Below are 27,601 nucleotides of genomic sequence, written 5' to 3'. Positions count from 1 at the left end.
CTACTAGGTATTTATCCAATGGATACAGGTGTGCTGTTTCAAGGGACACATGCACCCCCATGTTTATGGCAGCACTACCAACAATAGCCAAAGTATGGAAAGAGCCCAAATGTCCATGGATGGATGAATGGATAAAGAAGATGTGGTCTATATATACAATGGAGTACTACTCGGCAATCAAAAAGAATGAAATCTTGCCATTTGCAACTACATGGATGGAACTGGAGGGTATTATGCTAAGCGAAATTATTCAGTCAGAGAAAGACAAGTATTGTATGACTTCACTCATATGAGGACTTTAAGATCCAAAACAGATGAACATAAGGGAAGGGAAACAAAAATAATCTAAAAACAGGGAGGGGGACAACACATAACAGACTCTTAAATATGGAGAACAAACAGAGGGTTCCTGGAGGGGGTGTGGGAGGGGGGATGGGCTAAATGGGTCAGGGGCATTAAGGAATCTACTCCTGAAATCATTGTTGCACTAGATGCTAACTAATTTGGATGTATAAAAAAAATTAAAAGAAAAACAAACTTCAGTGGCTTTTTTGCATAAATGGAAAAGCTGATCCTTAAAGTCACATGGAATTACAAGGGGCCTTGAATGCTCAAAACATGATGAATAAAAGACAGAATTGGGGAACTCACATGTCCCAATTTCTCAACTTGCTACAAAGCTATAGTAATCAAAAGAGGATGATACTGGCATAGGGATAGATACACAGACCAGTAGAATAAAACTTAAGAGTCCAGAAATAAACCCATAAATCTATGGTCAACTGATTTTCAACAAGGGTGGCAAGACCATTCAACGGGGAATGACCAGTCTCTTCAACAAATGGTGCCGAGACAGCTGGATATCCACATATAGAAAGAATGATGCTGGGCCCCTAACACACACCATATACAAAAATTAATTCAAAATGGATCCACAACCTACATAGAAGGGCTAGAACCACAAAACTCTTTAAAGAAATCATAGAAATAAATCTTTATGACTTTCTATTTGGCAATGGATTCTTAGATATGACACCAAAAGCACAAGTGACAAAATAATTTAAAAAAACAAATAAATTGGACTTCCTCAAAATTAGAAACTTTTGTCCACCAAAACAAACAAACAAACAAACAAACACATTAACAAGAAAGTAAAAAGCCAACCTACAGAGTGGGAGAAAATATTTCCAATTCACATATCCGGAATATATAAAGAACTCTTACACTCAATAACAAAACCACAAACAATCCAGTTAAAAATGGCCAAAGAACACGAACAGACATTTCTCCAAACATACAAATGTCTAAAAGCACATGAAAAGATGCTCAGTATCATTAGTCTTTACAGGAATACTAACGAAATCCATAGTAAGATATCACTTATACAGACCAGGACGGTGATAACCAAAGAGGGGGAGGATAACAAATGCTGGTGAACTTGGGACCCTCGCACATCGTTCGTGGGCACGTAAAACGGTTCAATCGCTTTGTAGAACAGTTTAGGACTCCCTCAAAGAATTCAACACGGGATTCCCATATGCCCCGGCAATTTTACTCCCAGGGGCAGGCCCAAGAGAACTGGTACCGCGAAACCTTGTACGGGGACATCCGCGGCACTGTTAGCCACCACAGCCAACACCTGGAAGTGAGCCAAACGCCCACCAAGTGAGAAACGGAGACACGAAATGCGAAATATTCACACAACAGAATATCATTCGGCCACTGAACAGAAAGAAGGGGCGACGCCTGCTCGCACGGGCGTAAATCTCGAGAACGCGACGCGAAGTGGGATGAGCTGGGTCCAGGACACGGGTTCCGTGTTCCGTGGGTACGACCCGTCCCACCGAAGGTACACGCGCAGACGCGGCCAGCCAGGGCGGCGGCCGGGGGGCCGGGGGGCCGGGGGGCCGGGGGGTGAGGGGACCTGCGGGGGGCGGGGGGGACTCACAGGTGCTCACGTAGTAGCACAGCCCGAGCAGCAGGGCGCACGAGGCGAGCAAGAGCAGCCCGAGGCACCGGTGGACCCATATCTTCAGCAGACAGCGGCGCGTCTCGGCCCCGAAGGCGCGCAGGGACGCCCGCCAGCCCGCCCGAGGCTTGGCCGTCGCGCCACCCTCGCGCCCGGGGACGCTGCCTCCCGGGTGCGACTTGTCGGCCGGGGTCTCCCCGGTGCACCCCGCGTCGCAGCTTATCACCGTGGAGTGAGGCCCCTTCAGCGAGCCGATCTTCGACCTGGTCCTCTTCCGCAACGACCTCCTGTCGGAAGGCATGGCTCCGGACGGCAGCCTCGCTGAGACGACGCCTCACGACGGCAAGTCCGTCTCCCACAAGCCCCCGGGCGGTGGCGCTTGCGCAGCACCCCCTCGGCCGCGCGTGCCCACCGTCGTCCCCAGGCCCCGCCCCTTTCGGACGGTTATGGGCGGGGCGGGGGTGGTGCCTGGGGCCCTCCCCCAATCAAGGCCCGGGCCGCTAGCGCTTGTGTCGTCGAAGGAACGAACGAATGGGCCCGAGGCCCGTGCCGCGTACGCGTCGGCTCGTCCCAGACTGCACAACGCCTCGCGAGAATCCGACTCCAGCCTTGGCCGCTGATTGTCCCTCAGGTTCAGTCCCTGTGACGCGCTGTGGGCTCTGCGATCCCTACAGTTAGTCCCCGCGGGGCTCAAGACGGTAGCCACTAGCCACATGTGGCCGTTTAAATGTAAATTCTAATTCATTAACATTAAACCGAACAGGGGGGCCGGGGTAGCTCAGGTCCTGATCTCACGGGTTGGTGAGCGGGGTAGCTCAGGTCCTGATCTCACGGGTTGGTGAGCTCGAGCCCTGCCTCTGCACTGACAGCGGGGAGCCTGCTTGGGATGCTCTCTCCCCTCCCTCTCTGTCCCTCCCCCATGCGTGTGTGCACTAAACCTTTTAAAAAATAATTTTTTTGTTTTGTTTTTGCTTTAACTTTTTATAACTTGTTAGTGTTTATTTCTGAGAGAGAGAGAGAGAGAGGATCCGAAGCGGGCTCTGTGCTGTTAGCCCAGAGCCAGACGTGGGACTCACGAACTGTGAGATCATGACCTGAACTGAAGTCCGGCGCTTAACTGAACCACCCAGGCTCCCCCCAAAATAAAATTTCTTTAAGAAAAGTGGAATAGGGGCGCCTGGGTGGTTCAGTCGGTGAAGCGTCCGACTTCAGCTCAGGTCGTGATCTCGCGGTCCGTGAGTTCGAGCCCCGCATCAGGCTCTGGGCTGACGGCTCAGAGCCTGGAGCCTGCTTCGGATTCTGCGTCTCCGTCTCTCAATGACCCTCCCCCGTTCATGCTCTGTCTCTCTCTGTCTCAAAAGTAAACATTAAAAAAAATTTAAAAAAATAAAAGTGGAATTAAGAAACCAGTTCCTCAGTCACACACGTATCAAGTGCTCAGTAACCACACGTAGCTCCTAGTGACCATATTGGACAGTGCCAATATGGAGCATTCCTTTCATGGCAGAAAGCTGGACTGGCAGAGCCGGCTGTGCGTAGCGACTATAGGGAACATGGTAGACATTCCATAGGCTGTTGCACTGTAGTAGGAGCTTCTACGTGGGACAAAATGATATTTGCCTTCAGAGACTTTAAGGTTTAGTTACAAATAAATGGAACAGGACAAAATGAGAACAAAGACTGTGTGAGGAACACTAAAGAGTGCCTCAGAGCACTTAGATTTTATTCCCATCATTTGCCACCAATGAATTGGGCGGCCCTCAGTGCCTTCCTGCCGGGCCTCGGTGCTGCAATGTGCAAATGAGAGAGTTAGCATGGTCTCTAAGCCCCCCTCTGCCGCTAAAATCTCAGCCTCAGGCAAGATCCCAGTGGCTTGCAAGGTTTCGGTCCCCCTGCAAAAGGACCATGTAGCTGAGGCTGGTACCTGTTAGCTTACCTCATTCGAGTTTTCAAGGGATGTGAAAACTGCCCCTCTCAACTGCATTTCCACCCTTATTCTTACAATATTTTACTTGGGCTTTCCAAATGGTTTTCTACGGATTTTATTCTATTGTTCTTACTGTTCTCTCCAATGTTAAATAGGCATTCTATACGGGGAAAGAGGGAGGAAGGTTTCTTTTTTTTTTTTTTTTATTTTTTTTTTAACGTTTATTTATTTATTTATTTATTTTTTAATTTTTTTTTCAACATTTATTTATTTTTGGGACAGAGAGAGACAGAGCATGAACGGGGGAGGGGCAGAGAGAAGGAGACACAGAATCGGAAACAGGCTCCAGGCTCTGAGCCATCAGCCCAGAGCCCGACGCGGGGCTCGAACTCACGGACCGCGAGATCGTGACCTGGCTGAAGTCGGACGCTTAACCGACTGCGCCACCCAGGCGCCCCTAACGTTTATTTATTTTTGAGACAGAGAGAGACAGAGCATGAACAGGGGAGGGGCAGAGAGAGAGGGAGACACAGAATTGGAAGCAGGCTCCAGGCTCCGAGCCATCAGCCCAGAGCCCGACTCGGGGCTCGAACTCACGGACCGTGAGATCGTGACCTGAGCCAAAGTCGGCCGCTTAACCGACTGAGCCACCCAGGCGCCCCGGGGAGGAAGGTTTCTATGCAAATAATTCTTGAAACTTAGCCTGCTCCACCCCACCCCCACATCCACGAGCGACTTCTAAGGCTCTTTAGTTTATTAAAGGGTCTGACAGGAAAAGAACCTGCTTTTCCTTCCTTGTATTTCTTATATATATATATATATTTTTTTTTGGCCTCAGCTTTTCCCAAACTAATTTAACCAGAAGACACCTGTCCCCCACAACACTATGAAGAGCTTCTGAAACTACTGCTTGCAACTCTGAGAAACTGTGAAGTATCTGAGCTTTTACCCTACTTGGGAGTAACGAGGTAGCCTGCTGCAGTTTCATAGATGCTGGCAGAAGGTGCAAGACAACTGGGTCAGAGACAAAAGACGAAGGCTTCCCTGAGATGCAGAAACTTGAGAGACCCACGAACAGTTGCTTCCCACAGCAGCCCTGTTCATGTCATAGCACATGTGGAAAGTGACCGTGTGACCGGGCACCACACAGCCACCCGGAGGGCTCAGGGGATTCAGTTAGAGCATATGGGTTGGGCACTCAGCTCTTGACCACTTCACAGGTTGTGCCTTGGTTTCCCCGGCTGCAAATTATGGGCTATGGGCAGCCTGATCGTGAAGATTCCTTCCGGCTCTGGCTTACTGTGACTCGTCCTTGACAGTAGCATTTGGGGAGACGTGGCAGTTCTACAACAGGGCAATACTCCTAAGCATGCCACATTATACCATTAGAAACCCAAATTACTGGGGTGCCTGGGTGGCCCAGTCGGTTAAGCATCTAATTTAGGCTTATGTCATGATCTCACGGTTGGTGAGTTTGAGCCCCGCGTGGGGCTCTCTGCTGTCAGCACAGAGCTTGCTTCAGATCCTCTGTCTCTCCCTCTCTCTGCCCCTCCCCCCTTCAAAAAGAAAGAAACATTAAAAAAAAAAAAAGGAACCCAAATTACTAACAAGAACTCAGAGGGACAAAATCCCTAAGATTATGCCTGAGCGATCCCTGGATTACATAACACTAATTCAAGATTGGGGACACAAAAAGCCATGTGAAGTGTCCATTTTGAAGATTATCAGATGGAGACTTAAAATTCTGCACTGGCTTTCCTTTTTCATTCTATAATCTCAAGGGAGCTAAATTTGATACTAGTCAACCCAGACCTAATTAGGGAGGAAAAATCTGTTGCATGGGCATGAATACAAGAACTGCTTCATGAGATGGTACATAGCACTGCTCAGAATGTGGCCACTGTTCTTGCGGAAAATTGAGAATTGACACTATTTTTTAAATACCACCACAGACAGACACGAAAAGATGCTCAACCTCGGGCAATCAGGGGAATGCAAATGAATCAACAATGAGGTATCCTTTTACGCTCGTCAGATTGGCAAAATTAATAAATATTCATAAGAATATGCAGAAATAGAAACTCGGTCATTGCTGGCGGAGATGTAAGTGGGTTACAACCACACTGGAGTGCAATTTGACCACACTTTGTACAGTTAAATATCCGCATAGTCTGTGATGCGGAAATTCCACTTTGAGGTATCTGTCCCGCCATCCACGTGTAAAAGGAGAAGGAGACATGTACAAAGACGTTCATTGTTACGGTGAAAGCAACGTAAACGACGTCTCACTAGGGAAATGGAAACACGGGGCGGTTCATTCCTATAATGTAGTATACATTGTACACTATGCATGGAGTATACTCGTATATAGTATACTAGTATATAGTACTTACCGATGGTCAGGATAAATCACCTGAGCCAACATAGTCTTTCTCCTGTTCTGCTGCTTTGCCTAGCGGCATGAAGTGGCAGCCCCACCTTCTAGTTCAGTGGAACCACGATTGCGTTCCCTGGAAGAAATAGCCCTCGCTTAGATGATGAGTTTCTAAAAGAGCTGAAACCAGAATTGTGGGAATGAGAAGCAAAGCGCAAAATTTTTGCAAGTGGGTCGTTAGGTACGTCTCGCCACCACCCCTTAGTTCTTAGCCCCCCGCGTCTGGTTATGGGTGAAACCACACTGTATGTTGCTTATTGGCCCTAGTTCAGAGTGCACAACACATCCTTCAAGGCAGTAAGTACCTCAAACTTCCAGGGTGCTTTCTCCTAGCTGGTGTCATACCGGGTTTTCAGGAAATGATTTCATTGTTCTATTAGGCCAAACTTCTTCTTTTTCAGCTGTATTAAGGTACAATTGATAAAACTTAAGATATTTAAAATGTACACATGGTGATTTGATATACTCTGTGAGGATTCCCTCTATCTAGTTAATTAAGACACCTATTACCTTATATATTTCTCTTCTCTTTCCTCTTCTTTTTTGGTGAGAACATTTAAGTTCTACTCGCCTGGCAAATTTCAATTAGATGATACAGTGTTATCAAGTATAGTTGCCATGTTTTACATTAGATCCTCAGACTTTATTCATCTTATGGCTGAAAGTTTATATCCTTTTACCAACCTCTCCCTAATTCCCCCGCCTCCCAGCTCCTGCCAATAACTTTTCTCTCTCTGTTTCTGTTTCTGTGAGTTTGACCTTTTTTTTTTTTTTAAGAAATTTGAGATTCCGTATATAAATGATACCACAAAGTATTTGCTTTCTCTGTCTGGCTTATTTTCTGAAAAAAAAAATCACTTATTGGACTATGTTCTAAACAAATTGTTGTGACTACTGTTGAGTTGTAATAATGAATATGTAAGCTTCAATTGGGCACATTTTCATTACATATCCTTTAATCAACATTGTATTTACATGGAAGTTAATTTGGAGAACTTTCAGTTAGGCAATCCCTAACACCTCTTGGACCCAACAACATATGCTCATTTTTGAGAAGGAGTTCATCACAGTTTAAAATCATTCAAGTTCACTTCAGGTACAGTTCATGTCTCCAATACTTGTGTGTTTAAGCAATGATAGCCCAGTGACTGTAAACACAAAGACACAGGGGCGCCTAGGTGGCTGGGTCAGTTGAGCGTTTGACTTTGGCTCAGGTCATGATCTTGTGGTTCCTGAGTTCAAGCCCCAAATAGGGCTCCCCACTGTCAGCCCTGAGTCTGCTTCAGATCCTCTGTCCCTCTCTCTCTCTCTCTCTGCCCCTCCCCCACTTGCACTCTCTCAAAAGTAAATAAAACGTTTTTTAAAAAAAGTTTTAGGAACACAGAAGTTGAGTTTCTTTTGTTTCTGTCATTTGTGATACCACTCGGAGGTGTTTTTTTTTTTTTTAATGTTTATTTATTCTGAGAGAGAGAGAAAGCTGGGGAGGGATAGAGAAAGAGAGAGGGAGAGAGAATCCCAAGCAGGCTCTTCACTGCCAGAGCAGAGCTCAGCGCAGGGCTCAATCCCAGGAACCGTCAGATCATGACCCCAGTGGAAATCGAGAGTGTGACGCTTAACAGACTGAGTCACCCAGATGCCCCTACTACTTGGAATTTTTAAGTGTATTTAAAATTTATAATACTGAAATAGAATATCAACTGGGAGATACAATGGGGTTGTTTAGTAGGTGGAAATGTTAGCTCATAAATGAAATAACACTTCACTCGTGAACGATTTTACTGAATTTGAAAATCTTTACAATTGACATGCGTCCTTTTTTGTGCATTGCTGTTCCTCGTTACTCGATTTTTGTTAAACTAGAATGCTATTATTCCTTACTGCAACAGGCCAATATATATATATGTAAGATTGTTCCCCTTTTTTTCCAAAAAGTTATTAATGTAATTAAGAAGTATTAACCTATTGTTTTTCTTCTCTCTTTTTTGCACTTTAATTCTAATATTTAGTTTATAATTTATTAATTTTTCTGGCCTGATTATAGATATGAAGTTCAATAAAAGAAATTTTTCACACTTCCTGCATTTCTTTCCTGGCCATTTATGGTTTTTCATTTCATTTAATGATTATTACTGAAAGTAATTGTGTCATATAGAAGAGAGAAGTGTTGGGGCACCTCGGGGGCTCAGTCAGTTAACGGTCCTACTCTTGATTTTGGCTCAGGTCGTGATCTCACAGTTCCTGGGATCGAGCCCCACATTGGGGTCTGCACTGACAGCAGGGAGCCTGCTTGGCATTCTCTCTCTCTCCCTCTCTCTCCCTCTCTCTCTGCCCCTCCCCTGCTCTGCTCTCTCTCTCTCTCTCTCTCTCAAAATAAATAAAGAAACATTTAAAAAAAATAAAGAGGAGAGAAGTGTTAGGGGAAAAAAAAGTGACCTACTCCAGCATATCTGGTGTGAGATATGTTTGTCATCCAATGAAAGGAAATGCTACCTTTCCTCTAGTTGAGACATTGGGCCTCAGGAAGTCTCTTCCAGAACTGTTGGTTCTAGGAAAACACTACTTTAGGTGGGATCTGGGGATCGGGAACTTGCTGCCACAACTGTTGACTCCAGACCCTCACCAGCAAAATGAGTGCCCTGCATGCCACTTTGCTCCCCATCCGGCTCAGTCTGGAATTCAAGCACAACATAATTTTGTCTAATCGGTCATACCTAAATCACATCCAAAACCCCGTCTACAAGGGAATCTGGGAAATGTGGTTTTTAGCTTTCTGGTTTCTGTCGTGTGGGAAGGCACATCCGCACACGTTGGATGTTGATCGAGGCACTACCACCTTCAACGGCCTCACACCCAACCGATCGGGGCTACCGGCACCCAGGCACTTCCCACTGCCGACCGGCTCGCTACCAGCTCCTTCCGCTGTGCCTCGGCACGTAGGCCCTCCTGCGCCTCTCCGCTAACCTCCGTCCTGACACAGAGAAACTACTCCGAATCCTCCCACTTTTCCTTTTCTCTGCTTTCCTTCCCCTTGAATTAGCTGAAGTTCAGCTTCCTACTGATTAAGCCTTCCTGGGTGCATCGCTGGCCTGGAAACCCTCTGTGGTAGGTACTGTTCCTTCCATTTCCGGGTGAAGAGAAGGAGCCAGTAAACTCAGATCCCTGTGCTACCTCAGACCTCGGTTTCAATGCCTGTGGTCAATCTCCTCTGTTTTGGAGCGCCCATCATCTGATTATACCACCTGTTTCACTTTCTGCATGTCAGGGGCCTACGAAATTTCAGAAAATTCTATCCTCTACTTCTCTGACTTCCATTCCATCACAACTCTTGGCCATTACCCTTGGAATGGAACTGGCTACATGGCTCCTTCGCCTTCCGAAGGCCATTGAAGTATTTGTCTTCCTCAAACACTTTGCAACTTTTGAAACTGTTAACTTTCCTCCTTCTCTGAGGGAAGCCATGTGTCCCTATGGTACTATAAGCTCTATGGGAGCAGGAATCTCGCTTATCTTGTCTATTGATGTATTTTTAGTGCCTAAACAGTGCGTGGCACATACTATCCACTGAATAAATATATTTTCCTGGATAATTCCTATGACAAAGCACAATCCTCATGTCCTAATCCTTATCCCATTGGCTAAATGTAGGTATTCCCTGAGATTTAGCCCACTGCTACCTATTTGTGCTGGTTTTTTTCCTGAGTGATATACTTCTTCTCATTTCTTTGGTGATCACTCTGTGTCAGTGATGTTTTAACTTTTATATATCCAGCCTCACCTCTGTCCTAAGCTCCAAACTGGAGATCAACAAAGCAAGTCCAATGTTGTTGCTTCTAGGAGAACCAGATGGGGTAAGTCAGAGGCCCTGGGCTCTGGGAGCCCCACTCTAGCATGGGAAGCAGGCATGTAAAATACAAGTATAACACAATGCGATGAATGCTCTTAAAAACCAAAGTGTGAACAGAGTGTCATAGGAACACAGAAGAGAGGGCAAGTAATTCAGCCTAAAGTTGTCAGTGAAAGCAACTGAAAAGTGACATTTAATTTAGGTTTTGAAGATTGAATAGAAAATGTTCAGGCAAACAAGATGTGAAAGATTGTTTTCGTGGAGGAGCCCAAACAGAGGCTCCGAGGAATGGACGAATATGAGAGATACGGTATGTTGCGAGTCCGGGATAAATATCCTGCCACACCTAGAAGTACGTACAAACCTGACCTTTAGATCTTTTTCTCCCAAACCAATGCCTCCACCTGACTTCCTTTTGCCTGTGCACGTTCTCATCCTTCTTCCGATTCCTTTGATTTACAGCCTCTGGGTTATCTTGGATTCTTTATTCCTCATGTCCTGATGAGAGGCCTGTTGATTTTGCTTCAAAATACTGCTCAGTCCCTTTCCTCCCTTCTATTTCTACTTAAACAGTCCTAGCTTTGACCCGCATGACTTCTTCCCTTAACCAGCAAAAGTTTCCTAAGAGTTCTCTCAACCAATACGGTCTCATGGTTCTAACCCACAACTCACTGCAGTCGAATGATTCTTCCTACTGAGATACCTGGCTACAGTATAAATGATGGCCATATGTCGGTTCCCTCCTTCAGGAAGCAGGCTCTGGAGCTCTGGAGCTCCCAGATTTCTGCCTCCTCATTTTCCTACCTGTCTGACTGCTGTTTTTCATTTACTATGCTGGCTCCTTCTCTTCTGGGCCCTCCTCAGAGCCCTCTGCTAGGCCTTCTCTTTCCTTCCTCGCTCTACACTGCCCACCCCCACCCCACCCCCAATGATCACATACACTCCTACAACTGACTTGCCATCATGTCCTGATTATTTACAAAACTACAGTTTAGATCTCTCCTCTGAATCCCACTTAGGCATCTCTGTCTGGCTACCATACAGCACTTAAAACTTCTCACATCCAAAACTGAATGATTATCCATCACGAACTTGCACTTTCTCCGCTATGTGCTGTCTCAGTCAGCAGTACTGCCTTCTATCCAGTTGCTTAAGTGGGAAATCTGGGAGTCTTCTTTGAGTCCTCCATATTTTTCAATCCCCACTCATTCGATCCAGAAAAGCTCTCTCCTCTAACTCTGAAACTATGCGTGACGGTTAGTTTTCTGTGTCAACTTGGCCACAGGCTATAGAACCCAGTTATTCCATCAAGCGCTAGTCTAGGTGTCACTGTGGACGTACTTCATAACTGTGGGTTAGCATCTACGGTCAATTGACTTTTGGTCAAGGACATTACCCTCAATAATCTGGGTGAGCCTTATTCAGTTAGTTGGAAGACACTGAGAGCGAATTTGAAGTGTCCCTGAAGAAGAAATTCTGCCTCAAGATGGCAACATCAACTCCGGCCTGAATTTTCACCCTGCTGGCCTTGCCCTATGAATTTTGAACTGGCCGGCTCCCGCAATCACAGGAGTCAATTCCTTAAAATAAATCTGTGTACCTTGTACGCATTTTTCATGGCTTTTGTTTCTCTGGGGACCCTGACAGATCCACAATGCTCTTGTTTCCACTGCTTCCCCCTCGTCACCTCTGGACTCCTGGATAGTCTCAACTCGTCTCTCTTACCTGTAGTCTTGCCCGCGCCGATCCATTCGCCACACTGTGACCACCGTGTACTTGTAGAGACAGAAAGCGGATCGTGTCACTCTCCTGCTTAGTAAACCTTTCAACAGCTGCTTATTGTCTGACAACCCAAATTCCTTTCCTTGGTTCATGGTTCCTGAGCGCTCACCTGCTCCGCACCTCGCTGGCCACCCCGGCCTCAGCTCTTGTACTTTTTCCTTCACGTTAGGACCACACCTAACTTGCCCAGACGCCCGATGCAGTCTGCCGCCTTTGCACATGCTTTTCCGTCCTGTGCTCTTCTTCCTTTGCGCCTCGGCTTAAATATCACTTCTTCATGAGACTTTTCCTGATGGACCAGCTTATATCCCCTTCTGAAACTTTCCTATAAGATCAGGTCACAACACCATTAATCGTATGGTGCGTGAATGTGAAACACCTCCTCCACTCACTGTTTGAGCTTTTGCAAGATAGGATGAGTTTTCTTTGTTTACACTGAGTTTCAGTTCTCCTGTTAAACACACATGCTTCTGGATCTTCTATCCATTTGTATCATCCCGGCACCAAGGTGGTGCACCGAGAATGCCTATTTTCCCCTAACTGGAATTGGCATGGAACACCAAAGGGTCTCGAAAAGTCTGATTCTTCAAGGTTTATGAGGGTGGCTAAAGATAACAAGATGCCAAAGTTGTGGTACCTTAAAGAACAAAGGTTTATTGCCTGCTCACACCACGTGCCCAACACGGGTAACAGTGTGTCAGGGGAACAGAGCGTGGAGAATCACAGCATCCTGGCTCTTCAACGCTTCAGCCCAGAAAGGACACGTATCTTTCTGCTTTCACCTCAGCGGCCAAAGGAAGTAACAGGGCCGGCCTTCACTCAGAGGAGGCCTGTGCCCGGAGGGAAGGAGGAATCAGGAAAGGTGGTGAACCCTAGAAATGCCTAGCACTAGCATTAATACTAACAGCTATCTTTTATGTACGGGGGTACTGTGCTAAGCACATGACATTAATCCTCCTAACAGGCCCAAGGTGAATGTTAATATCTCCCTATTTCGGGGAAACTGAGGCTCGGAGAGATTGTGTGATTTGTGCAAGGCTGCAGGTGCTATTGAAGCTGGGATCTGAACCTGTGTCAACTGACTGGCAGTCAGTGCTGGCCCTTCCGCATCACCCACACCACACCCTAGTACATAATGCCCTTTCCACAACTCTCTGCTTTTGCACCGATGAGGCCCTTGACCTGACAAAAGTGGGAAAAGTGCATCCTTGCCAAACTCTTTGTTCGCCCCTGGTGATCCGTTTCAAACCACAAGCCCCCCTGTGAAACTTCTCCTGACTTTCTCCTGCAGAATTCGTTGCCCAGCCTCAGTTACCCTCCGCTCAAATCCCTAGCAGAGCATGCACTGCATGCATTTGTTTTTATCTGTTAACCTTCTTATTTCTTCCACTAGACCGTGGCTCCTTGAACTAGGGAGCCAGGCCCCATTTCTCTCTGTAGTTACAGGACAGAGGCAAAATAGCTTAAATGCAGCCAGCATTGATTATGCATACGTGCCAGACACAGGTCTGAGTGCTTTACATGTGCTCCTTCCACTCTCACGCCATCTCTAGGAATGTTCAGTAACTTGCCCAAAGCCTCATGGGTAGTAAACAACGGTGCTGGAATTAGAACTCCCGCAGTCTAACCTCAGAGTCCAAGCGTGCTTAGCCGCTGTGCTGCTTGAAACTTCTTTCAGTTCATACCTTACCCCTTTGCTTCTAAATACTTCCTGTATTTCCTAAAAACAAGAACACTCTCTTATACAATCACAGTACAATGATAAGAAATGGGAAAGTAGCATTGTCCTATTATGTAATCTGCAGACCCTATTCATAGCCCAGTTTCCCAATAATGTCCTTTGTAACAGAAGAAGACAGTATTTTCTGGTTCAAGATCCAGTGCAGGACCACATGTTGCGCTTAACTGTTATGTCTTTTTAGTATGCTTTGATTGGAAACAGTGCCTCAGTATTTCTTTGTCCTTTGTGACCTCAATAATGGTGACAAGTACGAGCCTTTTATTTTGTAACGTGTCCATCAGTTTGAGCTTGTCTGATGTTTCCACATTATTAGATGAAGCTGAGTAATTTTGTAAATAGGAACACCACCGAGTGAATTGTGCCCTTCTCAGTGCATCATATGAGGAGGCACGATATCCATTTGTTCCTGTAATTATCTATTATTTTACGCTAATTTTTCTTTTCCCAGTGTCTTTTTCTTCTGCATCTCCCGCATCAAATACACGCTTGACTCATGGCGTATGTTTAAACAACATTAGTTGAATGAATAAATCCTCATTCCTCTAAAAGAAAACTATTAAGCCCAAACTGTGTGAATCATAACCCTAGTTTCCTCCCTTCCTCTTTCCCCACACATGATAAACACCAAGTCTCACTGATCCTATCTCCCAACTATGCTAGGGATCCTACCATCTCCATTCTTACTGTCACTGCATTGGCTCATTATTCCAACAGCCTGGCCTCCCTGCCCCTAGTCTTGCTCCCTTTAATCCATCTTTGGAAGGTGAGTGAAAGAAAGCACGAGTCATGTACAACGGGCACAAGCATAGGTTTGATTGGGATAACTTACGAGCCTAAGTGTTAGCAAGATGAGCACGCGATCTCATGTTCTGTCATTATCCCACAGTGAAACCTGCCTTCCCATTGGGCCCAGAAACCAATTGGATTTGTCAGTGGGGTTTCTGGAGTTGGTGACAGTGGCAAAGAAGACGTTGTAAAATGAAGAGGGTCCTAAATAATAATACAAAGTTCAGCATGAGAACTAGAGGCCTTAGATGGGAGGCGGTGGTTTAGAGCCCTGTGGCTAGCTCCTATAGTTAATGTTGGACAGCTTCACTTGCAGTGAGGTATTCAGCCAGAAACAGCAGGAGCTGGCGGCCACAGTGCACACTGCCTAGTCAGTAAATAACACAAAGTTATGCAGGTATCCAACACAAGCAGAGGTAGGGAATCAAGAATATCTTTAGGAGCGAAACCCCAGCTAACTCATTGGTAATCTCCTCAGGTGAGCCTTAGAAACACCTCTTGGTGGGAGGACAACCCATGTAAGGTGGTGATAAACTGTGCCCCCAAAGCCCCCAGGTAGATCCTGCTAATGGCACCAGAAGCTGGGCATATATAGCCTGTGCCCAGTGGATCTTTGATTACTGAAGGGTTGCATGGCTATTCTCAGGAAGCAGGTAACCCTGGATCCAAACAGGAGGCAGGGGAGAGAAAGGGAGGCTGTCTTACTACACAGAAAAAGTAGTCCCGACAGTGGGTGAGAAGAACACAAATGCTGCTTTGAGTTGGGTCCAAGGTGAATCTCTGCACCCATTTAGCACGGACGTCACAGGCCATGGACACATGTGTATAGAAAGCTGAGGCAAAGAGTGGCTGAGTCCCCTTGCCCGGTAGAAGTAATAGCAGAGGCCTTGCTTGACAGTGAGGGGGCTGGTAAGATCCCTCATAGCCAAATCAAATTGGGGGTGACATATCTAGGGTTGTGATAGTTGGCGCTGTGATCACTGCCCCAGACAGGTGTAGTCTGTCCATATCTGGACTAGGAAAAGAGAAGTCCTTTGCCCCTCGATCTTCTACTTGCTTCCCAGGGTTGGACCTGTCCACGCCCAACCAGTTGGGGTCCATGAACTCCCCTCAGGAAAGAACCAGGCCTTATTTTACATCCTGGAGTGAAAAGCTCCAGACAGACCCAGGGCTAACGATTCCCTTACCAAAGGCGATCTCTTGAAATCAAGGAAGATGGCTACAGTGCAAAGGGGACTTATTGCATGAGGATAAGAACCACAGGAGTGTCCTGAGCTTGAAGAGGTATGTGACAAACCCAGTGTCAAAGCTGTCTCCCCAGTGGGAGAGGATACCGGATCCCATTTCAAATTTGTATTCATCGACATTTCCAGGATCTCTTCAGTAAAAACTTTCCAGCTACTCACTACGGTCAATGCAGGTCTAAAAAAAGGGGGCGGTTATTATTATGTAGTGTGGTGCCACCACAAGTATGCCACTTCAATCTGTTGTGGCGAGCTTAATTGCCTGACAGCCCCAGTTGCTACCCGTCTGGAGCCACTGCTGTTTGTGCCAAGGTCATGTTTCCTGTAGACAATTTCCAGCCAATAATTGAGCACAGTGGAGGTACTAATGCAGATCCATTCCTATGAGTGGAAGAATCCCGGTAACAGGTGACTCTGGCTCAAGAACTTCCGATCAGCCTGGTTGAAGCTTGTTTGGAACTGTATTACAGTCTAAGATCCTTCCTACCCAACCCTCCTTCCTTCCTCTTCTATCTTAAATGTCAGATCTGCATCATGGTCTGAAGTCTCTCTTGACCTTCTCTGGCATGTGGCAAAGGTAGTCTGTCACGGCCTTAAATCCATGAGGGCTATCTGACTGGAGGATGTGAAATGCAACCTTATACCTAGAGAGCACGTTCAAACGATGTAAGGGCAGGAGGCCTATGGGATGTATCTTCCAGCACGAGTCAGTCCTGTCTTCTGCAGTATGACCGAGTTCACCCTGAATTAAATGCTTACGAAGCTGCCAGGGTGTGCAGGCTCTGGGAGTGTCAGTAGCTTCTTTGTAAGGCAAATGAAAGCCCTTCATGGTGGTTTTGTTACTGTGGTGGGTCTGGACATAGATCTGGTAGGTCATCACGGATTTGACTGATGTCTCACGGGCTCAGTTGACGTACTTCATGCAGATGCTTTGCTTTTCTCGGGATGTGGCCCTTCCTAGGAGACAAATACATATGTGACTTATTGAGCTTGTGGGTGATTTGTATTTTTCATCGGGTATGACTTTACCAGTCTCATCCTGGGTCGCCTAATGGCCTGACTAGAGTGAGGCCATGAGCCACAGCCTGTAAGTCTATGAAAAGGTATATTCCATTCATTGAGGAGAATTCATTGAAAGCAGTGCTTTCCAGGTCCACCCATTGTGCAGAGCAACTAATGCCATGGGTGGTCCACACTTACCGTCACTATAACCGATGGCTTAGTATTTTCCTGAACTTGTTCAGCCATCAGCGAAACACGTCTCCTTGGATGGTACCAAGTCTCAAAATGGAGGCCTCTATGAAGCCAGTAACTCGGGCAAAGCAGATAATGGGGGCATGTCAGTACCTATCGAGTGGGTGGCCACCTATTCTTGAGTTGGTTTAGCCCCCAATCAGATGTATCATTTCCATTTCACATTTTTTCAGCTTGTTGTACTTTAGCAATCATTGAGCTACTGTCTTTCAGTTCCAAACTATCCTTCCGTCCTCTGCTCTGCTCTGCTCCGTGAGCCTGGGGCTGGGGCCGGGGCCGGGGCCGGGGCCAGGGCCAGGGCCCTGCACACCACATTTCTCTGTTGCCAGTACTGCCTATTAGGTTCAGTCGATAAGAGGCTCTAGAGGGAGACTGGAAGCCCACGGTTCATGGGTCTTCCCTCTGGCAGGAACGGCTTGCTCCACTAGCAGCAGCTGAATTCCATTTCCAGATTTCCCTCCTCTCTCAGAACCGGTATCATCACGTCTCCTCAGAGACACCAGCGTCAACCAGTTGCCTGGCACTCCCTCCTCAGTGCTCTAGGTCCCAGCCCCATGGGGGTCTTCCGGTGAGTTACCAAGGTACCAGAACCAACCGACAGCACCCATTCCTAGAGGTCTGGGTTTCAATTCTGTGGGCCTTTCCTTTGAGCCTCATCTCCTTCCCCCAGGCCTACAGACCCCGCCTCGGTGTCACCTTAATGGTACTGTTTTGAATTTTCAGTCCTTTAATGTCTGAGCTTAACCATGCTCTATATTAAATTTTCTGTTAAAAGCACCGCTGTGATTTCTATTTTCCCCACTGGACCTTCGCCGATGCCCCTAATCTGATGGAATTTGGTGTAGTGACAGCCCATCACAGGATGGGAATGTTGGAGCTTAGAATCACACTTTTTTTCTTCAGTGAGACAATTTTTTTTTAATTTTTTTTTTTTTACGTTTATTTATTTTTGAGACAGAGAGAGACAGAGCATGAACGGGGGAGGGGCAGAGAGAGAGGGAGACACAGAATCGGAAGCAGGCTCCAGGCTCCGAGCCGTCAGACCAGAGCCCGACGCGGGGCTCGAACTCACGGACTGCGAGATCGTGACCTGAGCTGAAGTCGGACGCTCAACCGACTGAGCCACCCAGGCGCCCCTCAGTGAGACAATTTGTCTCCACCAGACCCAATAACTGTCATTCAAAAGGCACAGACCATTCGGTAGTGGAGAGATGACCCATCTGTATATATTGGCAGAGTCTTACTGCCAGGGGCATCAGATGTAAGACAGGCCACAGATACTTAAAACTCTATGGAATCAGAATGAGTTGGGGGTGGGGTAGGGGCAGGTACTGTTTTAGTGCTGCCTGTATTGCTTCTGTGGCTTTACTGCAAGGGGTCTCCAATGTAATTTGGCTCCCAGTCTGATGGCTTAGTACAGGTTCTGAAATAACATTCCTGGGTGCAGGATGTGCTGTTTCTAATACCCAAAGGGGCCAAACAGGTGATAAGGGCTCCTTTTGCGTTGCTAGTGTTTGCAAGGCCAACAGTTGTTCCTTATTAGGCTGTGGAATAGCTCTTTGGAAAGCCGCTCAAGCCCCCAAGCTGCTCACTCAAGTGGCCTGGTCCCGGTCTCTGTCCTCACTTAAGGCCTTGCCACCTGTGAACAGCTGTGCTTAGAGAGCATGCATAGAGAGCTGTGAGGGCCACTGTAAAAAACTCATCAATATAATGGAACGGACCTGCCCAACTCATTACTGATATATTGCAATTTTTAAGTATTCCTGGGGAAGTTCAAAATACTTGAGGCAGGACAGTAAAGGTAAACTTCATGCTCTGCCAGGTAAGAGCAAAATAACTTCCCTTCTTCCTAGAGAGATCTGGAGAAGAGGATATTCGCAATGTCTGAGGCATCCCGTCCAAAAATAATGAGCCACATATGTAATTTAAAGTTTTCTAGTAGTCCTATTTTAATTTTTATTTATTTATTTTTGAAATGTTTATATATTTATTTTGAGAGAGAGAGAGAGCATGTGCACACAAGTGGGGGAGGGGCAGAGAGAGAGGGAGACGGAGAATCCCAAGCAGGCTTTGCACTGCCGGGGGAGAGTCTGATGTGGGGCTCCAATCCATGAACTGTGAGATCATGACCTGAACTGAAATCACAAGTTGGACACCCAACCGAGCCACCCAGGCGCCCCTCTAGTAGTCCTATTTTTAAAAATAAAAAGAAGGGTGCCTGGGTGGCTCAGTTGGTTAAGCATCGGACTCTTGATTTCGGCTCAGGTCATGATCTCACAGCTGGTGAGTTGGGAGCCCAGAGTCGGGCTCTGTGCTGCCAGTGCGGAGCCTGCCTGGGATTCTCTCTCCTCTCTCTGCCCCTACGCCGTTTGCTCTCTCTCTCAAAATAAATAAATAAACTCAAAAAAAGAAAAAGGAAAAGAAAAAGAGACAGGTATAACTAATGTTAGGGAGATAGTTCAGTCAGCCCAATAGATCCAAAATATTAACAATTCAGTATTTAAATATAAAAAATTAGTAAGATAATTTTCAGACTAAGTCTTCAAAATCCATTGTATATTTTACCCTGAACAGAACCTCTCAATTCAGACCAGCAATGTTTCAAGCACTCAACGAAGCTGCCACATGTGGCTAGTGGCCAGAGACCCGGACAGTGCGGCTCTAAGGCCACACACCGATTGCCAGCAATGGCCACACTCAGTTCAGCCACCCGTTGGCATATCAGATGCTTTGAGTGCCACGGTGGCCGCTATTAAGACCACAGCGATCTGCAATCAGCGGCCACCGACACTGGATTTCCTCACTGGCTAGAGAGGGCTGGGAAGTGGGAGACCGTGTGGCCTCCCGCGCCCTCCTGGCAACGGAGAAGCCTTGTGTTTTCTTTCTCACCTAGTGATATGTGATACTCTTTCAACTGCACGATCCTGGCAGGCTTTGGGATACGAGAGGCCCTGCCTTCACGCGGAAAGATGGCAGTACTCACACCCACTCCGCGGGTCGGCGCACCAGCATACCCATACCTATTATGCAGGGCGACAAAGGGACCGGTGGCATCTGCAGGGATTGTGCTGAGTCTCTTGGCTGTAAGTGCAACCAATCTTAAGTCCTGCCGGGGAAATTCATTTACCGTGCCCTTATCCGGTCCCAAAACAATTATCCTCGGCCTCCAGTGTCTGGTAGGTCCTTGTCTGCTGAATGCTCCCCATACCTCTGCTCCGCGCTACCTGGACCAGGACAGAAATTCAACAATCCCCTTGAAGAGGGCAGAGGACCGGGCCCGGGGCCAAGTTTGCTTTTGAATGGACTCAAATCTGAATTGAAGGGTCCTCGAGCAGTTGGACTAGGAAATCAGTTTCTGGGGTGGCACAGAGGCCTGTGGGAGATGGGGAGTCTTTGAAAGTCTCTTTCAGCAGCACGAAGATGGGACTCACCACTTAGCGTCGTCCTCTGGAGGCTTCTCCAAGGACACGCATGAGAGGCTTTGCAGATTTGCTAGCCAGCCAGTGGGGAAAACGAATGGCCTGCATCTCCAAAAGGAATCCCCCCACCCAGGACCTCCTTGCATCAGCTCTCTACTCCACAGGGTCCTCTTTAATGCCCGATCTCAGATCAGTTACTGTTTGCTGCACGCCTCCCCAGGTTCTCTCTGCAACCTCCTCAGAGTGATGTGGGTTACTTATCAGCCCACTAGCCTCTGCTTTTCTCATCTATGTCCTTATCTAGGGACCCCTTTGATCCAGACCCAGAGCCATCACAAGCGGCCTGAGGGAGCCTCCGAAAAGAGTGCCCTTCTCCTGCCTTTCCACTTTTGCTGAGACCTGGGGCCCCTTCAGGGCCCCTTATCTCATCTCCCCCGCTTTGGATGGGGCCTACTTCAGACCCCAGAGGACTATCCCTGGCAGGAGTAAAATTAGGGAGGTCTTCCTGGGGTAAGACGCCACTAGCTTTTCCAGCACTCCCTGAATTAAAGTCATTTGGTCACCAGTTACCCCCGGTCCCCAGGGTTTTCATATAACCATGCTAGGATAGCAAAGCGCCTCAAAGCCCTGTGACCTCAGCAGGGGTCTCACTTTGCATTCAGCGCCTCGGGAATGTCTCCTCCTTGTGGCTGTGTGAAACCGATTTCTATGAGCATCCGATTGAAGCACAGGGCAGGCACGCTTGCTCTCTCCCCATCGGTCAGACCAGCCAATTCACTCGGCAAAAGGGAATCCTGCGGTAAACCCCAGATGCTGGCCACTCAGTGTCACTTACCGCATGGCTGCAGCTTCTTCACCATGTAAGCGGCACAAGCCTCAAGGGATGACTGTTGGCACAAGTCCATTTGCCTGTCAGTGTACCTCAGGCCCACCCCCCACAAGCCCCTGGGTGGCACACTGCACAGTGACAGGTGTCACACCTAGGAGGGCAGATTGCATCTACTATTCTTTTTGTTAAAATAGTAGAAGAGGGAGAGAGAGAAACGAGAATGCACAGGGGAGGGGCAGAGAGAGAACCCGAAGCAGGTCCTGCACCGTCAGCACGGAGCGGGACATGGGGCTGGAACCCACGATCCGCGAGATCACGACCTGGGTGGAAACCAGAGTCCGATGCCTCACCAACTATTCTAAAGGCATATGGAGCCGAGGGCTCTTTCCCCCCGATTTCTTTCTTCTTCCGGCTCACGGGGCTGGCGGCCTTGGGGGTGCAGAGGGACCAAATGGTTTCAACCCGCCTTGCACGGAGGACTTTCCAGGGCCCGTGAGGCACACGGAACGGCCGTAAGTGAGCACGGCAACACCACGTTCACCAGTGCTTTTTGCTCAGCCAGGCTTCCCACTGCTAGCCCTGGGAAGGTTGTCTCTATCCGGGTATGGCTGAGACGATCCCTTTTGCGGTTTCCAAAAAGCCAGAGCTGGAATCAGTGCTGTTTGCCTCATGCCGGGCACCATCTATGAAACAGCGGGTGAAGGCACACGGCACAACACCGCGCAGAAGGAAGAGGTTTTACGAAGGGAAAATTACCAGCCAGAAGAGGCACGCGGATGCCCATTTTCTGTTGCGGTGACCTGTAAAGGTCACGGCGTTGCTGGCTGCACCTTGGGGCTGTACTCCGGGGGAAGGTTATTTCTTCTCTGGGAGTCTACCTTTTCACAGGGCAAGCCTGATAATGGCTTTGTCCGCAGAGGATCAAATCGGGGCTTAAAACTGCCAGCTGTCAGGGGAGGTGTCTGGGAACACACACCGCTAGCGCCCGTGACCTTGTGGGAAGCTGGATTTGGGCTGTGGGGCAGAGGAGCCTCCTGGAAGTTATTTGGGCCCAGTCCCTCCCGCTAGCTGGTTACAAGGTAACTTGGCAGGGGCTTCCGGAGTCATGGGGCAATCCTGTCTGTCCCACACTTCAAGTGGAAATCTGAACATTTAAGACTCTTCCAAGGCTCCCTAAAGTCCAACCTCTAACGTGGCATCACAAGCGTCCCTGACAATACCTCGTCTCACCTCTCTCTCCCTCAAATTCTGTGTCCTAGCCACACAGAACTCTTGGAAGCTTTCCGCACACAGACTTTCTCATGCCTAGATTAATGCCCACAGCACCCTTATATCTGGCTAACTCCTCCTCCAATCTGTTTTAAGGAAGATTTCACTTCAAAATGCTCCACGTCACTCATCATCAGGGAAATACAAATCAAAACCACAATGAGATACCACCTCACCCCTGTCAGAATGGCTAACGTGAACAACTCAGGCAAAAACAGGTGTGGCGAGGATGCGGAGAAAGAGGATCTCTTTTGCACTGTTGGTGGGAATGCAAGCTGCTGCAGCCACTCTGGAAAACAGTATGGAGGGTCCTCAAAAAACTAAAAATAGAACTACCCGACGACCCAGCAATCACACTATTAGGCATTTATCCAAGGGATACAGGTGTGCTGTTTCGAAGGGACACATGCACCCCCATGTTTATGCAGCACTATCAACAATAGCCAAAGTATGGAAAGAGCCCAAATGTCCATGGATGGATGAATGGAGAAAGAAGATGTAGTATATATACTGGAGGGGGTGGGGGAGGGGGGATGGGCTAAATGGGTCAGGGGCATTAAGGAATCTGCTCCTGAAATCATTGTTGCACTATATGCTAACTTGGATGTAAATTAAAAAAAATAAAAATAAAAATAAAAAGATTTCACTTCACCTGAGAAGCTCTTTACTAAGGCTCCACACCACCCCAATTTGGGCAGGTCCCCCTATGTGCTCCCACCTCGGGCTGTGCATTTTAGCACTTAATGTACCATATGCTGAAACTGCCCATTCATTCAAGCTCTCCCACTTGACGGTGAGCTTCTTGAAGGTCCGAGAAATTATTCCTGTATCCCCAAGAAGCCTGTGAAATGCCTGCTATATAGTAATTACTCAGGAACTATTTAATGAGAACCAGATGAAATCTGGTGGGTGGTTCATTACCACTGACTCTCTGTAGCTTTCTCCATATAAAACACGAATACTTATTAATGCATGTACAACTTTGCTGCTGGGATACCTTAGCAACCGTTTATTTAACCCACGGAAAAACTGAACCATGAAGATGAAATGGCTTACTCAGTTATCACAGAGTTAGTCTATGCCCTGATTAAGTGTGGAATCTATCCAGCAATTCCCTTTTCCACAGAATAACTGCCTATGTCCATTTCTATCATGTACACATACTCTGTTCTTTGATGCAGTATCTTACAGGTTTTGACTTCCAGGGAAATCTGACAAAGACGCCCTGAGTATTTACCAAAGTGACTTTATACCTGAAGAAGTAACACTGGAATTTTTTTCCTCTCCACATAAGCCATCCAAGTTCCAAACTACACTGAATGATCATCACACGCCCCAATTCCCAGGATTCTGTGTAATCATATTCTGTTGACACTCAGTCTTCCTCCCAATTTTCAACCTATCCCTGCAATCCAGTGTATGGTATACACAAATTGGTGGGAAAACCTTCAAGCACTAAGTTTTGAAGCTTACGCTTTAATCATTTAGCAGGTGCAACTTGCAAAGTTTTAATGCCTCTCCCATGAACAAAATTCCTTAGCATAACAAAAAAAGGATTTCCCCATTTCTTCATGGCAAGTTCTCAGAAAGAAATGGCAGAGAAAATTTCTAAATAGCCCCAAATAAAATTTTTAAACAGTCCGGAACAAACATACAGTGGAAAAGATGTTCAAGATTTAAATACTGGTACCTGTTAAGCCTTCTGAGCAATTAAGACTAGCATCTGCTAATGGCGATTTCAAAATAACTGGTTACCGGAGGCATGAGGGACAAATGGACTCAACAGGGATCAAGTCAATATACTGACTCTAAAGGGCACTGCACTGCTACCCACCAGGAGCTCTAAGATCATGACCAGATGAGAGAAATGCCTGAGTGAGCCAAGTTGAGTCTCAAGGCTGATGCCGTAAACAGGCTATTCATAAGGTAGCACTGAAAACCACGGTGAAACCAGAAAATCCCAACGAAATCACTCATGGATTGTTTATGCCTACACCACATCTAATGTACTGTGTTCAGCTCTTCTGGCCCTGGAAGAGCCCAGAACTGGGCAGCACAGGTAGCAGAGAACCAGAGAGGCAGAAAACCAAGATTTTTCAGAGGGGAGCGGGGGGTTAGGGGGAGAGGCAGGACATCACTGTAGGCACTGTCCTGCATTATTAAATCATTTTTGGATTTGACTCTATCACCTCTCCATTTCTACCCTATTTTCTAGGCTGTGCCAGTTTTTTGAAGTGACCATAATAGCCAATTGAGGCACATTCTACCTACAAACCTGTCATTTATTATGGAGATACTGACATCCAAAGTTTTGCTTTCTTTCTTAAACGACATAGACACATTTAGTATTTCCCAAATGGAAGGATATATTTACGCGTGCACAGACAGGAGTATGTGTTTAATATGGTTTGGTGGTACCCTATGTAATTAATGTGTTGAAATCTTTAACTGGGAATATGGAGAACCATTTTCCAATAGCCATGCTTCTGCCTTTTAAGGGCACATAAAACATTATTTGCAAGGCATATATGCTTTGCATGATAAATAACTCCCCCCGCCCCGACAGTGCTAAGTTCTGTTATATTTAGAAATTTAAGACCAGGAGCAAACATCTGTCAGACTAATTTTTTGCTTTTTCATAAGTGCAACTTTTTAATAAAAATTTACATCTAGATAAACAATCTTCAGATTTTTGAAACTTTAATAAGATTTTAAAAACATCAGGACTTAGAACTGAAAAACATACACGTTTAGCACACAAATATTGTAATACGAATCAACTCCAACTCCATTTGAAAACATGTGAATCAAATTACAGTTATAGAAGTTAGTTAATTCACATTTAAGCAAGTTAGCGCCTTGCTGAATTCAGCCTTTGTAAAAAAAAGAGACTTAGTGCATATTGTAATGGCACAATGTGCTTTTGTACCATTTTGATTTGTTTTCCACCTTATTGAACAAGATCAAGTTCTTGAATGTTGGTAGAGAACAGCTAACTTCCTATGACATGTGAAACTTCCAGTGGTAACAGTTACATTTTGTAACAACACTTTCTATAGATTTCTTTTCCTATCTTAAAATTTTAAAAGCAATCATTTGTAAGGATTGCATCAACATCAATTTAGCAGAGGAAGATCAAACTTTATTGAAACTGCTTGCATACAAAATATATTGCACTATAACCAAACAAATGTCAACATAAAATCCAATCTGTTGTCGCTAATATGTACAGAGAATATTGCCCAAGAGCAGTTACATTACAAGGTCATTCTACCTTGGTTAATTATCTACAGTATTTTAAACCAAACAGCTTACAGATGATGTGTGCAAGGTACCAATTTCTGTTTTCAAATACTATACATTCCCAGAATAAATAACTAAAAATCAACATTAATGTTTGGCAATACTTTTAAAAGACTTTTTAATATTCTTGAACTCATGTGCAGTTTGTTGCCATTTTATATGCTTATTTGTATGCAAGGAAAAGTAACTGTAAAATGAAAATTCAAAGAAACAAACTCACAAAAGACATCAGAGGCAGAACTTCGGTTTGCACGGCTCTGTACAGATTCAGTGGTACCCCTACTTGGAGTTATTTTTTAAGAAAAATATAACATCTTAAGAGTGAAGGTCCTTCACGTATTTTTCCTCAGTAAATTTCATTCATAAAAATGACTCAAAAACAACCAAAACCCAACACATCAAAAAAGAAGAAAAAAAAAAACTAAAGAAAAGTATTTGTTAACCAATTCTAGTCTGCTTTCCAAATCCTCTTATACATTAGACCTAATATCTCAAAGTTTACAAACATTTAACCTGCTTCCAATGTTTCTTAGACAAAGTACCTGTACTTCACAGGATTATTATGCACACATGAAAATGACCTTCCTATCTCCCCCAAATAAGCTTGAAATTAAAATATGAAAAACTTCACAAAACTTGGGGAGGACAAAATAAAAAAGGCTAAGGTAAAATTGGTCATCAGGCCAAAGAGCAGGCATATCCTACTACCTTTCGACCAGGAAGATTTGTTCCTAGCTGAAAACATTTTAGCCTCTCAAATGAAAAGATAGTTATTTCTTCTCCTGTCTATACAGAAAAATTACACATCCCTCTCAATAACACTATTTGTCAAACTTCAGTGCAACAAAACAAAAACAGAAACAAGTTCTATTCTTTATACTGCCTAACCTGATGTTTCTGTAAGGAAAAAAATATGGAAAGCATGCATTCTTCTATAAAGTACTAATGTTTGACAGGGTTTGCTACATCTTTAACGTTTAGTGTTTCCAACTTATCTTCCCTGAACTCTGCATCCAAATATAATATTCCTACCTGCCAAGATATAAAAAAGGCACAGATCATACAACTTTTTTTTTTTTTTTTTTTTTTTTTTTTTTTTTTTTTGCTAATGAAAATGACAAACGTCACATCACACACATCTCAGGGTCCACTAAAATACTGGAAAAGTGGACCAAACATAAACTGACACAGGACATGAAATGACATAGTATTTCATGGACTTCTATAGGAGATTGAAAACGGAAGTGATTACCAAAAAAGCTATTTATTCTGAAAAACTGAAATGTACTGGCAAGTTCTCACCCAATGCAGGAAAATGGTCCAAATTAACAAAAAAATATCACTGCTCAGTACTTTAAAAAATAAACCAAACTAAAATCCTGCCCTGAAGTGCTGAAGTATACTTAAAAGCAACGTTTCAAAATTTCAAGGTATCTTTTTGTGCAAATCTGGAAATTGTTGTTTATGGCCAATACCAAAAAAAAGAATAAGATTCTTAACAGAATTTGTGTTCATTTCATGCCCTGTGCCATCTTGCCTACTATTTGTCTTTGGCCTAACAAAGTTTTCTAATATGGAATAAGAGTTATGGAAATGGTATAGGAAATGTAACTTCAGAATGATGCAGTTTAGGGTACTCCATTCACAAGCGGTTGCTGACCATCCACGTTGTCTGGCTTTTCCTTCTTCTGGTTACGGTCTTTACCCGTGCGCAGCCGATTACCTTCACTGGAGGTATTCTGTAATGTTTTAGTGTGGACACTCCTTTCATTATTGCAGTCAACTCTGATCTAAAACAAG

The 27,601-nt window shown here is 45.7% G+C and overlaps 1 protein-coding gene across 14 annotated transcripts in view; it reads right to left on the bottom strand.

Annotated features, from left to right (window-relative positions):
- Nucleotides 1-13,825: 13,825 nt before the first annotated feature.
- Nucleotides 13,826-27,601, bottom strand: part of FMR1 (FMRP translational regulator 1) — a 49,314-nt gene continuing 35,538 nt past the window's right edge. For 8 of the 14 annotated variants that reach the window (XM_030304760.1, XM_030304762.1, XM_030304747.1 and 5 more), the window contains one exon: nt 25,182-27,591. In XM_030304760.1, coding sequence (XP_030160620.1) covers nt 27,444-27,591 — 148 coding nt within the window. In that variant the 3' untranslated portion in view covers nt 25,182-27,443. Of the gene's footprint in view, nt 16,685-25,181; nt 27,592-27,601 lie in introns of those variants that run through there. The other 6 variants (XM_030304761.1, XM_030304749.1, XM_030304754.1 and 3 more) reach the window with 2 other exon arrangements.

The sequence above is a fragment of the Lynx canadensis genome, chromosome X (assembly GCF_007474595.2).
Source record: "Lynx canadensis isolate LIC74 chromosome X, mLynCan4.pri.v2, whole genome shotgun sequence".
NCBI lineage: Eukaryota > Metazoa > Chordata > Mammalia > Carnivora > Felidae > Lynx > Lynx canadensis.
The sequence above is the reverse complement of the archived record's forward strand: the minus strand, read 5'-3'. Positions and strand labels throughout refer to the sequence as shown.